Raw genomic sequence first — 14837 nt, 5'->3', positions numbered from 1 at the left:
ATCTGGAGGCAGTGAAGAAGGGGAGGAGTCCAGAGCGGAGGGAACATAGGGAATCTGCCTTATACCGAATCAGACCAGTGGTCCATCTTAGGGATGTGTACAGAACATCATGTGTAGTTAAGGACCTGCTCTCCTTAATTAATTAATTAATTGATTGATTGAAAAATCCCACTTGCTGCTCCCCTCCATAGCACCGAACCAGTGCATGAATGTTGATTTTGGGGTTTGAGCACATCCCTAGCTGGTGGCGACAGCTATCGCTGCTGCCAGACAGGAGTGGCAACAGGAGGCAGAGGTGCCAGGCAATAGAACCTGGGCAGGGGGGGAGGAAGAGGCAAAGGAGAGGAGAGCTGGTCTTGTGGTAGCAGGCATGACTTGTCCCCTTAGCTAAGCAGGGTCCGCCCTGGTTGCATATGAATGGGAGACTAGAAGTGTGAGCACTGCAAGATATTCCCCTTAGGGGATGGAGCCACTCTGGAAAAGAGCATCTAGGTTTCAAGTTCCCTCCCTGGCAGCTCCAAGTTAGGGCAACCTTGGAGAAGCGGCTGCCAGTCTGTGAAGACAATACTGAGCTAGATAGACCAATGGTCTGATTCAGTATATGGCAGCTTCCTATGTTCCTATGAGGCGGTGGCCTGCCATTCAAATTCTTTCAAGTATGTGTCTCTCCACCCCAAAGGTTCCCCCACTTCCCACCCCGCCACCCGCTCTAGCACAACATCCCACCCCGTTAGTCCAGATGTCAGGCATTATTAACAATAGTGTTTACATTTCTTTGGTTTTTATAGTTATACTTTGTTGCAGTTCTAGAAGGATGGGAAAGTGAGATTAAAGAGAAGGGAAGAGAGCTGGTCTTGTGGTAGCAAGCATGACTTGTACCCTTAAGCTAAGCAGGATCTGCCCTGGTTGCATATGAAAGGGAGACTAGAAGTGTGAGTTCTGTAAGATATTCCCCTTAGGGGATGGAGCCGCTCTGGGAAGAGCATCGAGGCTCCAAGTTCCTTCCCTGGCATCTCCAAGATAGGGCTGAGAGAGATTCCTGCCTGCAACCTTGGAGAAGCCGCTGCCAGTCTGTGTAGACAATACTGAGCGAGATGGACCTATAGTCCGATTCAGTATGTGGCAGCTTCCTATGTTCCTAAAATATTTCAAACAAGTTGCATAATCCAGTTTCTTTTTATCAAGCACATTTTTATCAGCCGGCCACACAGCAAAGCAACAGTTTAAAGATCATTACGGCTATTCAGCTGGAAAACAATGAAAGGCCATGCAGTTCAAATGTATATTCCCCCGTCCCCCTCTGGGTTTTTGTTTTTTTCACATTGGTTCTGATAAATTGATGTTCATCGTTTTGCTGGTCTCACTCTTTCACACAACACATAATTAAGCTATGGAATTCTCATGAGATACGATGATGGCCACTAGCGTGGATGGCTTTAAAAGGGCTTAGACAAATTCATGGACGACAGGGCGTTCAAGGGCTACTAGTTCTGATGGTCATAGGCTATCTCCATGTTCAGAGGCAAGATGCTTCTGAATACCAGTTGCAGAGAAGCAGCAGGAGAGGGGGCATGCCTTCATCATCTGGTTGTGTGTCTTCCCAGAGGCAACTGGTGGGCCACTGTGGGAAACAGAGTGCTGGACTAGATAGGCCTGCAAGCCTCTTCATATACAGTATTCTAAGGGATTTTAAAAGGAAAATGCCTGAATTCCAGGAGAATTGTCCTGCCCAAAGCAAGCAGAAGAGGAGAGGCTGCTTTTGTGGGGAAATAAAATAAAAGGAGCCCTGGTCACTATGCAAAAAGATTAAAAATCACACACCCATGCTGTGATTCAGCTAGCCAATCAGCTATGCAGTACTGGCCAGAAGGGAAAGGAGGATCAATAGACTATCAACAGTAGTCTACTGATGGCTACTAGTCTTGATAGCTATAGGATGCCTCTGAATCCCAGTTGCAGGGGAGCAACAGCAGGAATAAGGGCATGCTTTCAATCTCCCGGTTGTCACGTTCCCACAGGCATCAGGTGAGCCACTGTAGGAAACAGAATGTTGGACTGGATAGGCCTTGGGTCCAATCTGGTAAGGCCTTTTTTATTTATTATTTTATAGATTTGTATACCGCCCCAAACCAAAGTCTTTGTAGCCTGCTTTCCTTAAGAAAAGTAAGCTTATGAGATCACCCAGCATTCTGTGAGGCTCTCCTCATGAGCAGTGTGGAGAGCCTAACCGGGGTCTCCACAGGCTCCCGCAGATGAGCAGGGAGCTGTTCCTGGGCGGCCGGATCAGCCACCCCCACGATTACCGGCTCTGTTCGCCCGGCCCCCAGAAGTCCAAGGATGCATAGGGTATCCTGGGGAGACCCCCCCCCGAGGCCGGAAGGCTTCTTTTAGCCTCCTGGGGGTCTCCTCGTGAGTCGCTGCAGCACAGAGCCATGCCACAGCGTATCACAATCAGGTAATGGGGATTAGCGGAGTACACACTCCACTAACCTCGTTTAAGGGGAGGGGGTATTTTCGGAGGCTTGCTGCCGGGAGCCGCACAGCTCCTGTTGCAGCACACGACTGGGAGAAGCCAGGCTAAGCTCCCTTAGCCCGATTTCTCCTCATCGTGGGAATAGCCTCTGTGTGTGTCCATCAGTGTGCACGTCCCACTATCAACTTCGCAACGTTTGGACCGATTCAAATCAAATTTGGTACAGCTGTAGAGACGCATAGGGACACCTCAACCATGTAGCTTGCAATGATGTCATGCACCCCAATTAAAGATGGCGGAAATGTGAACGTTTGAGGCGCAAGCGGGCAAACCTTTGAACCACCTAACCGATTTGAACCAAATTTGATACAGCTGTGGGGACAGATAGGGACACCTCAACAGCATTGTTGTGATGATGTCATCCACCCCAATTCAAGATGGTGAACATGTGAACATTTGAGGCACAAGTGAGAACCGACTTGGACCACAGTTGTACGGACACATAGGGTCACCACGGTGGCGTAGTGTGTGATGATGTCATCCACTCCAATTCAAGATGGTGAATGTGTGAACATCTGAGGCAGAAGTGGGTTAACCTGTGAAGATGTTAACTATCAATTAAGATTATAGTGAAAAGAAAGGAAGCACATTAGTTCTTACCTGAACTTGTTATATTCTTAAAACAACTGCAACTCCCTTAAAAATGATTCCCCGGCTTCAGCCTCTGCATAATGCTTCTAAGAGGCATTCAACCTGGCAGAAAATTGGGCTATGTCAATCCAGATTAATCAACCAGCACTCGCCTGTTCTGATAAGGGGGAGAGAAAGGGATTGTACTGTATTTATTTATTGCAGTTTTATTCCATCCAAGGAGGTCAAAATGGGACAAAGGGGTTCTTTATTTCTTTTCATGCTCACAACAACCCTGAGACAAGTGAAGTGAAGAGCTTTCTTCCCTCAAGGACTTTCCTCTGTGGCATTCATTACATGACTGTCTTTGAACCTGACTCTGCCCTAGCTCCATCACCATTTGAACCTGACTCTGCCCTAGCTCCATCACCCCTAGCTCCATCACCACACAGTTAATGGCTTCTTGACCCCAAACAACTTTCTCTCAACCTGTTACTGCAGCTCTTTTGTAACATCCATTCCCTCGACAGAATGGTTCTTCTGCTTATGAGTCTGTTATCTCTCATGCAAAAATCAGATAATCTCTCACTGCAGAAAAATCTACTCAGCACTGCATTCTGCTTTTGCACTGGTCCATTGGGAGGGACATGTTCATAAAGGGACACCTTCTGCGAAGACAGACACCAAGGGCTCTTTTATCCCCTTCAGATGGCTGTGAATGAAGAGCAAGCACAAGTCCCGGGTTCGACTTGGAATAATCTCTCAGGCAGAGGTCTTTCCTACCTAAAAATGGACGTAGGGATACGAATACAATGGATATTTATATACCGCTTTTCAACAAAAGTTCCCAAAGTGGTTTACATAGATATAAATAAATAAATAAACAGCCCCCATTCCCCAAAGGGTTCACAATCTAAAAAAGAAACACAAGATGGACACCAGCAACAGCCACTGGAAGAATGCTGTGCTGAGGATGGATAGGGGCAGTTGCTCTCCCCCTGCTAAATAAAGAGAATCACCACTTTAAAAAGGTGCCTCTTTGCTCAGCTAGCAATAGCAATAGCACTTACGTTTATATACCGCTCTATAGCCGGAGCTCTCTAAGCAGTTTACAATGATTTAGCATATTGCCCCCAACATTCTGGGTACTCATTTTACCGACCTCGGAAGGATGGAAGGCTGAGTCAACCTTGAGCCCCTGGTCAGGATCGAACTTGTAACCTTCTGGTTACAGGGCGGCAGTTTTACCACTGCGCCACCAGGGGCTCTTGCTAAATCATGCTAAATCATTGTAAATCATATTGTAAATCATTGTAAATCATATGCTAAATCTTAGAGAGCTCTGGCTATAAAGCGGTATATAAATGTAAGTGCTATTGCTATTGCTATTGCTAGCAGGGGAAGCTTTACAGCTCTAAAATAAAAGATATGCTGCTGTCCAAGGGGCTTACACTTTCTGAGTATTTAAATGGCCTCTCCTGTGAATGGATCCTTTGATGGTCATTTAGGCTGGAGCTGGACCTAAAGCTCTTCCCACACACTGAACACTGATATGGTCTCTCCCCTGTGTGGATTGCTTGATGTTTATAAACACTTGAGTTCCGGCTGAAGCTCTTTCCACAGACCGAGCACTGATATGGTTTCTCCCCTGTGTGAATTGTTTGATGAGAAATAAGGACTTGTCTACAACGGAAACTCTTTCCACATTCTGAGCATGCATAGGGTTTCTCCCCGGTATGGATTGTTTGATGGGAAGTAAGCTGTGAGTTCTGGCTGAAGCTTTTTCCACACACCAGGCACTGAAATGGTTTCTCCCCAGTGTGGATTCGTTGATGGGATGTAAGGTGTGAGTCCTGGCTGAACCGCTTTCCACATACTGAACACTGATATGGTTTCTCCCCTGTGTGGGTTATCTGATGATAAGTAAGGCGTGAGCTGTGGCTGAAGCTCTTTCCACACAGCGAGCATTGATATGGTTTCTCTCCTGTGTGGATTCTTTGATGGCATGTAAAGACTTGTCTGCGGTGGAAGCTCTTCCCACACTCTGAGCATTTAAATGGTTTCTCCACTGAGTGGATTCTTTTATGGGTAGTAAGGTCTCCACTTCGGCTGAAGCTCTTTCCACACACAGAGCACTGATATGGTTTCTCTCCTGTGTGGATTCTTTGATGGGAAGTAAGCTGTGAGTTCTGGCAGAAGCTCTTTCCACACACTGAACACTGATACGGTTTTTCTCCTGTGTGGATTCTTTGATGGGAAGTCAGCTGAGAGTTCTGGCTGAACCTCCTTCCACACACCAAGCACTGATATGGTTTCTCCCCTGTGTGGATTCTTTGATGGCAAATAAGGCGTGAGCTGTGGCTGAAGCTCTTTCCGCACACTGAGCATGCATATTTTTTCTCATCTGTATGAATTATCTGATGTGTTTTAAGGCTGGATTTAGTCGTTAAGATTTTTTCCGACTGAGGGTACTTATTCCTTCTGCTTACTTGGCAGTCCTTTAATTGATCTGGGATTTCATGAGTGTCAGACGATTCAGAAGCAGATTTCTTCGCCCACAGATAATTTGCTTCAGTTTTCCTTCTTTGCAGTTCTCCCTCTTTTTCTCTCTCCCATCCATTACCTACAAGAATAAGAAGAATCTCCTGATGAGGGGGAAATGGAGTTTTGGATCACAGAACAAACCAAATATACTGTTCTGTGGATAACCCTGTTATTTGCAGGGGTTCCGTTCCATGGGGCGGGATGCAGATAGTGAATCTGCTAATAACAAGGCATTAAAGTGAATGCAAATTGAGGGGTTAGGTCTCCACACCACCCCAAATTGCCCCCCAAATGGACAAAAGTCCTCTACCATGCTCCACTGCCCGCAAGGATACTGTAGATGCTCCCCAAAGAGTTAAAAAACTGAAATTCGCATTTTTTGCCCCCTTTTTTGGACAAAATGAGCCATTAATTGGTTCTCGGAGTCAAAATGGCAGCCAGAAATGATCTCCAAAGTCGTTTCCAGCCACCTCTGACCTGTGGTTTTAACCCCCTTCCTGCCTCCCCCCCCCCCGCCCACATATACTGAGACTGGGTGTCTATTACCCAACCACAGATACATGAAACCACAGGTGCTGGACCCGCGATTAACAAAGTTCTCCTGTACAATACAAACATCTTATTGGGGAAGCAGATCCTTCCACAGCCTAAAAAAACCTACGTTATCTGAAGCTTACTGGCAGCCTGATGGGTGTTGTGTCGTGAGGGGTGTTGTGTCATTTTGGGTGTTTCACACATAGAAAGACCCAGGTTCAATCTCCAGAGGGAGGATCTCAAATAACAAGGCTGGGAAGACGGCTGTATCACACCCGGGAGCTTCAGTGCCAGTCACTGGGCAGTGGCAGCTTCATCTGCTAGTACAGGTGAAACTCGGAAAATTAGAATATCGTGCAAAAGTCCATTAATTTCAGCAATGCAAATTAAAAGGTGAAACTGATATATGAGACAGACGCATTACATGCAAAGCGAGATAAGTCAAGCCTTAATTTGTTATAATTGTGATGATCATGGCGTACAGCTCATGAAAACCCCAAATCCACAATCCCAGAAAATTAGAATATTACATGGAACCAAGAAGACAAGGATTGTAGAATAGAACAATACCGGACCTCTGAAAAGTATAAGCATGCATATGTATTCAGTACTTGGTTTGGGCCCCTTTTGCAGCAATTACTGCCTCAATGCGGCGTGGCATGGATGCTATCAGCCTGTGGCACTGATGAGGTGTTATGGAAGACCAGGATGCTTCATTAGCGGCCTTCAGCTCTTCTGCATTGTTTGGTCTCATGTCTCTCATCCTTCTCTCGGCAATGCCCCATAGATTCTCTATGGGGTCAGGTCAGGTGAGTTTGCTGGCCAATCAAGCACAGTACACTGTATACTTTTCAGAGGTCTGATATTGTTCTATTCTACAATCCTTGTCTTCTTGGTTTCATGTAATATTCTAATTTTCTGGGATTGTGGATTTGGGGTTTTCATGAGCTGTACGCCATGATCATCACAATTATAACAAATTAAGGCTTGACTTATCTCGCTTTGCATGTAATGCGTCTGTCTCATATATCAGTTTCACCTTTTAATTTGCATTACTGAAATTAATGGACTTTTGCACGATATTCTAATTTTCCGAGTTTCACCTGTATGTTCTATGAAACTTCCTACAGTCTAGATAAAAATTAGGCAGCTCTATCACCTCTCCCTTTCACAGTCAACTGAGTCTCCACAAGGCATTACTTGGTGGGCACCGCTGTTCCTTCTGAAAGATCTCTCACATATGAAGCGGGACAAAATGTGATATGGGGAATCCACATGTGAGCTCGTGGCTAGGTTGGTACAGCTACTTCGGCCTCTGGAACATGTGAGTAGGTGCAAAGGATGTGAGGGAAGGGGAAGTCCTGTCCTTTTGAGATACGATACAATACAGTGCACCTGGGTAATGATGAAGGAAAATGCCACTATCCTCTTTCACTAGCTGTTTTTCCTACATAAGTCCTTAAGGTCACAAGTTTCTGCACCCTGCGGTTACAGGGCCCCTTTTCTTGGAAACAATACTCTGCCCCGCCAGGCTAGAGATGAGCACCTGTTGACCATCCCTTACCCTCCCTGATTAGGGAGCTAAAGCTGATTGGTTCATTATTGCTGGTTTCTGCCTTGTAATTGGTTCTCCTTGTCTACAAATGGCTGAGCTTTATTATTCTTCTACGAGTATGATTGGTGTATACCATGAAACCTGGCCTCTGATAGGCTCTTTATGCATTCCTATAGACTGTAAATAGTATAAAAGTCTCTTGCCAAAAAGCCCGAGTGTGTGCTCTTGGAAGAAAGACGCCCAGCATGTCGTGATCAATCAGTGCTTGGACCTGATGAACGGCTTGGCCTCTGCTCATTAAACGAACCCAGAATTGGCAGAATTTCTCCATCAATAACCCAAAGCAATGGCAGATTTGGGAATACTAGCAGTATTAGTGAGCCCAGTAAATCCATGTAGGGTTAAGAAATGTAACAGAAAGGGGGAGGTTTTTGTCCAGTGGATCGCCCACTGGCCTTACCTGTGCCTCCGGGGTGGAATGTGGGACTGATTGAGAGCCAGATGCAAGCCCCAACCCATGGGGCAAAGCAGTGACTGTGCTCCCCGGCTTGCCAAGGGAGCAGAGAGAGGAGAAATTCAGCTGGCCACGAAGCTCCCGGGACGGGGAGGCCCGACCTTGAGAGGGACGGCGAGGCGCATTGCGATCAGCAGTATAAAGCCCTAAACAACTTAGGCCCTGGGTATTTAAGAGAACGTCTTCTTCATCATGAACCCCACCACTCACTGAGATCATCTGGAGAGGTCTGTCTGCATCTGCCACCGGCTCGTCTGGCGGCTACTCAGGGACAGGCCTTCTCCACTGCTGCCCCGAGGCTTTGGAATGCCTAGTGAAATAAGAGCCTCCCCATCTCTGACAACTTTTAAAAAGTCTTTAAAGACACATCTGTTCACCCAGGCTTTTAACTGATATTGTTCTGATTGTTTTTAATGTTGTTTTTAGAATAATGTTTTTAAAATTTTAAATCGTCGTGTTTTAAATTGCTTGTTTTTGTTTCTAACTAATGTTTTCCTTTTGTTTTTATCTTCTTGTAAACCGCCCAGAGACGTAAGTTTTGGGTGGTATAAAAATATGTTAAATAAATAAATAAATGCACCCCGAGCCAAAGGGAGGGGGCCAACAGAGGGAAGGAGCGGGGAAACAAAGAGGAAGGGCCCAACAGAGGCTTGATTATGGGGGTTAATCACAGAGGGGGCTCGTTTGGGGGAGGCTGGGATTGTGCTTGTGCAGGGGCTTATAAAAAGGGCACGGGCTGCTGATGAAGGCAGCAAGGAGTGAATCACAGGCTTCCGGAGAGAGGCTGTGCAGAGCATGTTACATCAGGGAGTAGGATCAGGGTGAAGAACAACCTCCTCCTCTTAGTCTTTCTGAGGCCTTTTCCCAAGGGACCGGCTGTGCAGCCAGGATGAGGTGGACCCGGGTTTGATGGGAACAATTAGGCTCTAGGGACAGCAGCTATTCCTTTTACGAAATGAAGCCATCCCTTTAAAGAAAGTATGGTGCTACCCCAGGAGGAGAAATGGGGAATACGGGGATCCCCTTTCATAAAAGAAAGTCATCTCGCACTAGATTTGGCCAGAGGAATGTTCAGGAAGAAAGAGGGGGTGGATATGAAGAAATGCTAGTCATCACTCCAGCGACAGGTACGCAGCATTGAAATCTCCTGCAGCAATCTCCCTCCTGATGACAAAAGGATAGGGACTTCCAGAAAGTGCTGCATTAGTGCAAAGACTGAAGTGGGGAAACATATCCTGCAGAAAGAGCTGAAGGACAAGATCCCTCACTTATATGGACAAGACCAGGCCCAGAGGAAGCAAAACAAGGGAGAGCTTCCAGGATTCCAAGATCATGAGGTCACAGAATGCTATAGTGTTCTCTTTAGAATTTTACATCTCTGGCCTCGTGCTAGGGATGTGCTCAAAAGCGGAAGCCCATGTGCCTGCCAGCGTCATGCAGGCACAACTGGGAAATGCCCCACCGGCACACGGTCATAGCTGCGGGGGGCGGGGGGGAGCCGCCATTATGGAAGTGGTGGCAAACGGAGGAGCATGTATGGACCCACTCTCCTCCATGTTAAAAAAAAAAGTAAAGTGTAAGCCCTCGATTTTAAAAGAGATGTGCCTATGATTCAGATGCTGAATCACGTTTCGAGCACATCCCTACCTTGTGCATGCAAGAGACACAGATCTACCTTTGTCTCCAATGGCAGCCCTTCAGTTCACTGATACAAACCAAAAAGTAGTAGCTGAGGGAAGGAAGAGCCTTACCCAGAGAGGCCAGTTGCCCATAGGTTTCCTCCATGACTTCTGTGTGCAAAGCCCTTTGGCCTGGATCCAGCAGAGCCCACTCCTCCGTCGTAAAATTCACAGCCACTTCCTCAAAGTTCACTGGACACTGAAAGGAGAAGGAAACATTTTCTTCTGAGCGCTGATCTAGTTATACAAGAAGGGAGCAAAGGCGAGGTGGCTAGGAGTTCTCCTGCAGGGCCCAAAGCTTCCCAGAATGGCCTTCAGAGCCCTCTGAGGGGGTGACTTTGACAGTCTAAGTCAAGGGAGAAAGGCAGATTCTTCCAGGCCCAGAGAGATGTGCAGGGGACAGAGGCCCCAGCCTGTGACCATCTCTTCCCCTGCAGGACCTCTCCCCTACCTGGTCCCGCTGCACAGAGGCTGTCTCTGCTCCACCAGACAGAGGAGAAGGCCTGGACTGAAGAGCTAGTGTGATTTCCCCACCTGTGAAGGAGACCAAAACAGGTGCCTGATCACTCAAGGGTCCTGGCCTCTCCTTTATTTTAGGTTTTTCTGCCGTGACTTTCAGGCAAACATTTCCGAAACAGCCAAAACCACATTTTAACAATAGAGTACAACTATACTAAAAAATTTAAGAAATAAAAATCAGCAAAAAGAACAACCCTCACAGATTCAATCAGCCACAATGCAAAAAACAAAAGAATCAAGTGAAAATAGAAATGTCCTGAACTGCTGGGTGAGAATAAAAGTGTCAACAACCACACAAAAAGTCTCAATCAGATTGTAAAAGCAGTCCCTGTATTTCAGGTATATTCAAGGGAAAGAGACCAAGACAAAATATGCCCCATTAATTCTCCTCAGTTCCTCTGGCCAGGGAAGCTGCTGTTCTTGTCCGTTCCAGGGAAGAAGGGAAGGGCCAGTGATAAGCAGGCAGCCTCCTCAAAACAAATCTGCAAGTGGATAAATTCACCCTGTTGCTCCTTACCCAGTGAAGTGGCACTTCCTTCATTCTCTTGCACAATCCACCTGATCGGCGTCCTCTCCCTGGGGTCCAACACCTCCTTCTCTGGCTTGGATAAATCAGTATCCACTTTTGATGCCTGAAAGAACAGTATGGATCCCAGAAAGGGAATTGGGAAAGGATCAGCAAATGGTTTACACTTAGGACTGCCTTCCAAAATATGCACGTGCACGTACGCACACACACACATACACACAAACACCTTCCTCAAGGATGCTACTCTATGTTCCCTCACTGTCTAAGGTGCCTAAGACAAAGCCTTCTCAGGAATGGCCCCAAGATGGAGGAACTCCAGTCATAAGAACATAAGACCAGCCCTGCTGGATCAGGCCTGAGGCCCATCTAGTCCAGCATCCTGTTTTGCACCGTGGCCCACCAGATGCCACTGGAAGCCTAAAGGCAGGAGTTGAGGGCATGCCCAGGGAGATCCCCTCTGTTCCATCTCTCTTGGCTTTCAGCACAAGGCAAATACATCTTTATTTCAGAGGGCTTTGAGAGACAACAGTGTTTAACATTCTGGCTGATGACAGGGTAGATCTTGTTGTTCAATTAGCTGTGGCAGCTTTGTTTTTGTCTTGATTAATTTCTACTAATTATATAGCTATTTTAATATATTTTGTTAGCCACTTTCTAGATTTTTAATTAAAAAGGTGAGATATCAACATTTCAACACCATCATCGAGGTGTGGTACACTCAAAGGGAGGTTGGCACCGCTTGTGGAGAATTCCCTTTGGTCCATACTTAGAACAGAAATGAGGCTACCTGGGACAAATTAAAAAATTATTAAAAGACACTACCTGTGAACATCCTAATCTAGGCACCACAGTTAAATTCCTAGGTACCATGGTTAAAATGTTTAATTCATAAGATTTGTCAAGTTCTGAATTAAAGTGATGTCTTTTGAGAAAACAGGGTTCCTAAAGGCCATCCATCACACATCACTTCCTGAATTATTTCCCACCCTCCCAACATTGGGCTTTCTAGGATATTCTCATGCATTTTCAGGTCCTTGCAGCTACTAGGATGAAACATATACTCTCACCTGCTGCTCTTCCTCTTTCTTGGCCTCAGCCTGACTCAGGAGGAAACCTTCTGCCAGGGCCACCGCCTGGGAACTGGTCTCCGCTCCGCACTCTCTGACCCAACTCTCCATCTCTGGGGGCAGGACAGTCAGGAACTGCTCCAGGATCACCAAGTCCAGGATCTGCATCTTTGTGTGCTTTTCTGGCTTCAGCCACTGACGGCAAAGTCTGTGAATTCGGCTGCAAATCTCCCGGGGCCCCTCAGCCTCCTGGTAGCAGAACTGCCTGAGTCTCTGGCGCTTTGCAGCTGAACTAGTGGTGTCCTCATCCAGCATCTTCTGCACAGTTCTTTCCCACAATTCCTTTCTGCTCCCAGCCTGGATAACAAGGGGAACTCTTCCTGCTTCAGGGCCAGTTGAGTGTTCTTCTTCCATCTTGAGTGTTCCTCTTCCAAAGTAAACCACTTTGGGAACTTTGGTTGAAAAGCGGTATTCGTATCTTTACTCGGTACTCCAGAAAAGCTTCCAGGAATACTGAAAGACCTTGCTCTTCTGCAAGTTTCTCTCAAAGTAAGAACTGCCGAGACAGGCAAGGTTATTAAATCCTAAAAATTCAATACATTACATTAATTCTTCTCACTGCAGAATTGCATTCTTGGAGTTGGAGGAATTCTGAAAGGCAAGGTCAATGATTTTAGTTAGGGACCCAGGATCTCTTTGTTCCTAATATTATAACAGAGGGTGGGGGCAATTCTCACTATCCACTTTCTCTATCCAATCTAGTTATTCACGCCTGTAGATTTGATGCTGGGAATCCTGGGCTTACTCTACCAGCCAGATAGGAGCTTGCCTGCTTGCCTGACTAGAAGAGGAAGGGTTCTTCTAGCATTATGAATTATTTCCCCAAAGCTTCAAAACAAAGTACCTTGAAAATACAAGCAAGGGTTGTCCCACATGTGGGCAATAAAAATGGGTCTGGGCCAACATGGTAACTCATCTACAGCTCTGCCTCCCTGCCTTTCCTTCATACTCACTGTTTGGCATCTCCACTTGAGCATTTATAGCACCCCATCTCCACTTTCCTGCCTGACACCCCCTGCTGCCCCCTCCCCAGATTCCAGCTAGGTGGGAAAATCCAAATCCACTGTCCCCCAAGGGGTGGGGGCTGTGCAGGAAGGCACTGTCCCAATGCACAGCCCCTCTTCTCCTGCAAATGCTCACTTATGAATGGGGATCCCCCTCCCACTTTATCCCTTAGACTGATACCCTATTCAGACATCATGTTGTGCAAGTGCACAGATGCTTATTTTTTCCTTTATTTACTTTACATCCCACCTTCCTTTATCCCACTCTTCCTCCAAGAAGCCCAGAGCAGTGTACATGATTATGTTTATACTTACAACAACCCTGTGAGGCAGGCTATGCTGAGAGAGTCAAGACTGGCCCAGGGTCATCCAGTGAGTTTCAGGACTGAATGGGGATTTGAACTCACATCTCCCCGGCCCTAGTCCTAGTGTGAATGGCTGCATAGTCATTCATTTTAAAAGTACCTGCATACAGCTCCCTTAAATGCAGGGTGCAGTTAGAAAGTGTACTGCTGTACTTGTGTTCAACGGAACACGTGAATAGATCTGTACACTCGTCCTAAGTCTGTTGAATATAACGTGTGTAGGGTGGGTGGAGGGAGCTTATATCTGTCAAGCAAGGAAATTCCAAAGCCCCTCCCCGTCCTGCCTCAGCTTTTGCATTTGGGACATAATATCTTGCTTTTGCCTTTCTTCAGCGTTCAGACGATAAATCGACGAGGCTGGGTGGGGGAGGAGGAGAACGAATCAGCAGCTTCCCAGCTGGGGATGTCAGGGAGGGGATCCCCCCCCCCACTGCAGAGCTCCCCCCCCACGGGCACTTTCCACCCCACCCACCCCCTTGACCTTCCCTGCTGCTGCTGCACTCCACGCACTTTGCACTCACCGGGTCCCTAGACGGGACTGATGCTGCAGCCTGGAGAAAGGAAAGGCTCCGGCTGCGAAGGCAGAGCGATGCAGACGGCAGCACCACTAGACCGGCCCCCTCGCAGGCCTCTCTAGGAATTTCCACTCGCTCACTTTAACCCTCCGCCTGCCTTCCCCCCTGCAAAACCGAGAGGGCAGCAGAGGCTTCTGCAAAGGAAGCTTCGCTGATGTGCCTTTGCTGCTCCTAAGGGGGGTTGGCTTTGGGTTTCCTAGAGAGGCTGGCGACGAGAGCGAGGCCTCCCGCGAGGACGGTCCCCTCCCTCCGAAGGCAGCCTTGGCTTTAGAGAGCTGGATGGTGAGTGTGCGGCGGCAGCCAGAGGGGAAGGTGCTGGGCGGGGGGGAGTGTTGAAATTCGGCGGGGTGGGGGGAGCTCCTGGGACTCGGAGGGGCGATGTCTTCTCCCTCCTGCTGCTGCCGCCCTGAGATCCCTACTGGGGATCTGCTGCCACCTCGTGCCTTCAGCTTCTGAGCCCTAACAAAGCAAATGCAGCTTGTGGCAAGATCCTGGTCCCCGAGGCAAAGACGGGGGCCCGGGCCCAGAGGAGCGGGGTGGCGGGGCTCTGCTTCCCTCCTGGGCAGACTCAGCCTTGGAAGGCTGCATTTGCAACCGTGAGAGGGATTGTGTGCCCTGGGACAGCCTCTTCCTGCGCAGGCACAGCCCACACGGGGTGGGAGCAGGCAGGTGGCCTTGGATTTCCCCTGAAATCTGGGGAGAGCAAAGGGCATGTGGGGGTGCCTGTCTGGTGGGAGGGAGGAGGCTCTTCAAGGAATGGGATGGAGAAGATGATGCCCAGGCAGTGAA

At 47.7% G+C, this 14837-nt stretch overlaps 1 protein-coding gene and 1 pseudogene across 3 annotated transcripts; one reads left to right on the top strand and one right to left on the bottom strand.

The window, feature by feature from the left end:
• Window positions 1–782: 782 nt before the first annotated feature.
• Window positions 783–14604, bottom strand: LOC128343366 (zinc finger protein ZFP2-like). 3 transcript variants are annotated; one of them, XM_053292318.1, is made up of 6 exons: window positions 13984–14604; window positions 12045–12695; window positions 10966–11080; window positions 10381–10463; window positions 10002–10128; window positions 783–5726 (listed from the first exon to the last, which is right to left on the bottom strand). In XM_053292318.1, exons 2-6 carry the CDS (start codon window positions 12456–12458, stop codon window positions 4510–4512), a joined length of 1956 nt encoding a protein of 651 aa, XP_053148293.1. In that variant the 5' UTR covers window positions 12459–12695; window positions 13984–14604; the 3' UTR covers window positions 783–4509. The 3 variants fall into 3 exon arrangements, with proteins under 3 accessions (XP_053148293.1, XP_053148292.1, XP_053148294.1); XM_053292317.1 differs by having other exon boundaries at window positions 13995–14604; XM_053292319.1 differs by lacking the exon at window positions 13984–14604 and adding an exon at window positions 13424–13538.
• The window catches only part of LOC128343846 (zinc finger protein 850-like), a 46199-nt pseudogene continuing 45491 nt past the window's right edge, over window positions 14130–14837 (top strand).

This window comes from Hemicordylus capensis, chromosome 2 (genome assembly GCF_027244095.1).
Source record: "Hemicordylus capensis ecotype Gifberg chromosome 2, rHemCap1.1.pri, whole genome shotgun sequence".
NCBI classification, from domain to species: Eukaryota; Metazoa; Chordata; class Lepidosauria; order Squamata; family Cordylidae; genus Hemicordylus; species Hemicordylus capensis.
Note: the sequence above shows the minus strand (reverse complement) of the source record. Positions and strands in the feature narration are given on the sequence as shown.

Excerpts from the sequence above, each read along its gene's own strand:
- LOC128343366 (XM_053292318.1), bottom strand. The coding sequence starts at position 12,458 with ATGGAAGAAGAACACTCAACTGGCCCTGAAGCAGGAAGAGTTCCCCTT. Across the intron at positions 11,081-12,044 it reads AGAAAGAGGAAGAGCAGCAG|GCATCAAAAGTGGATACTGA; the intron begins GTGAGAGTATAT and ends CTGTTCTTTCAG. Across the intron at positions 5,727-10,001 it reads TGGGCAACTGGCCTCTCTGG|GTAATGGATGGGAGAGAGAA; the intron begins GTAAGGCTCTTC and ends TTATTCTTGTAG.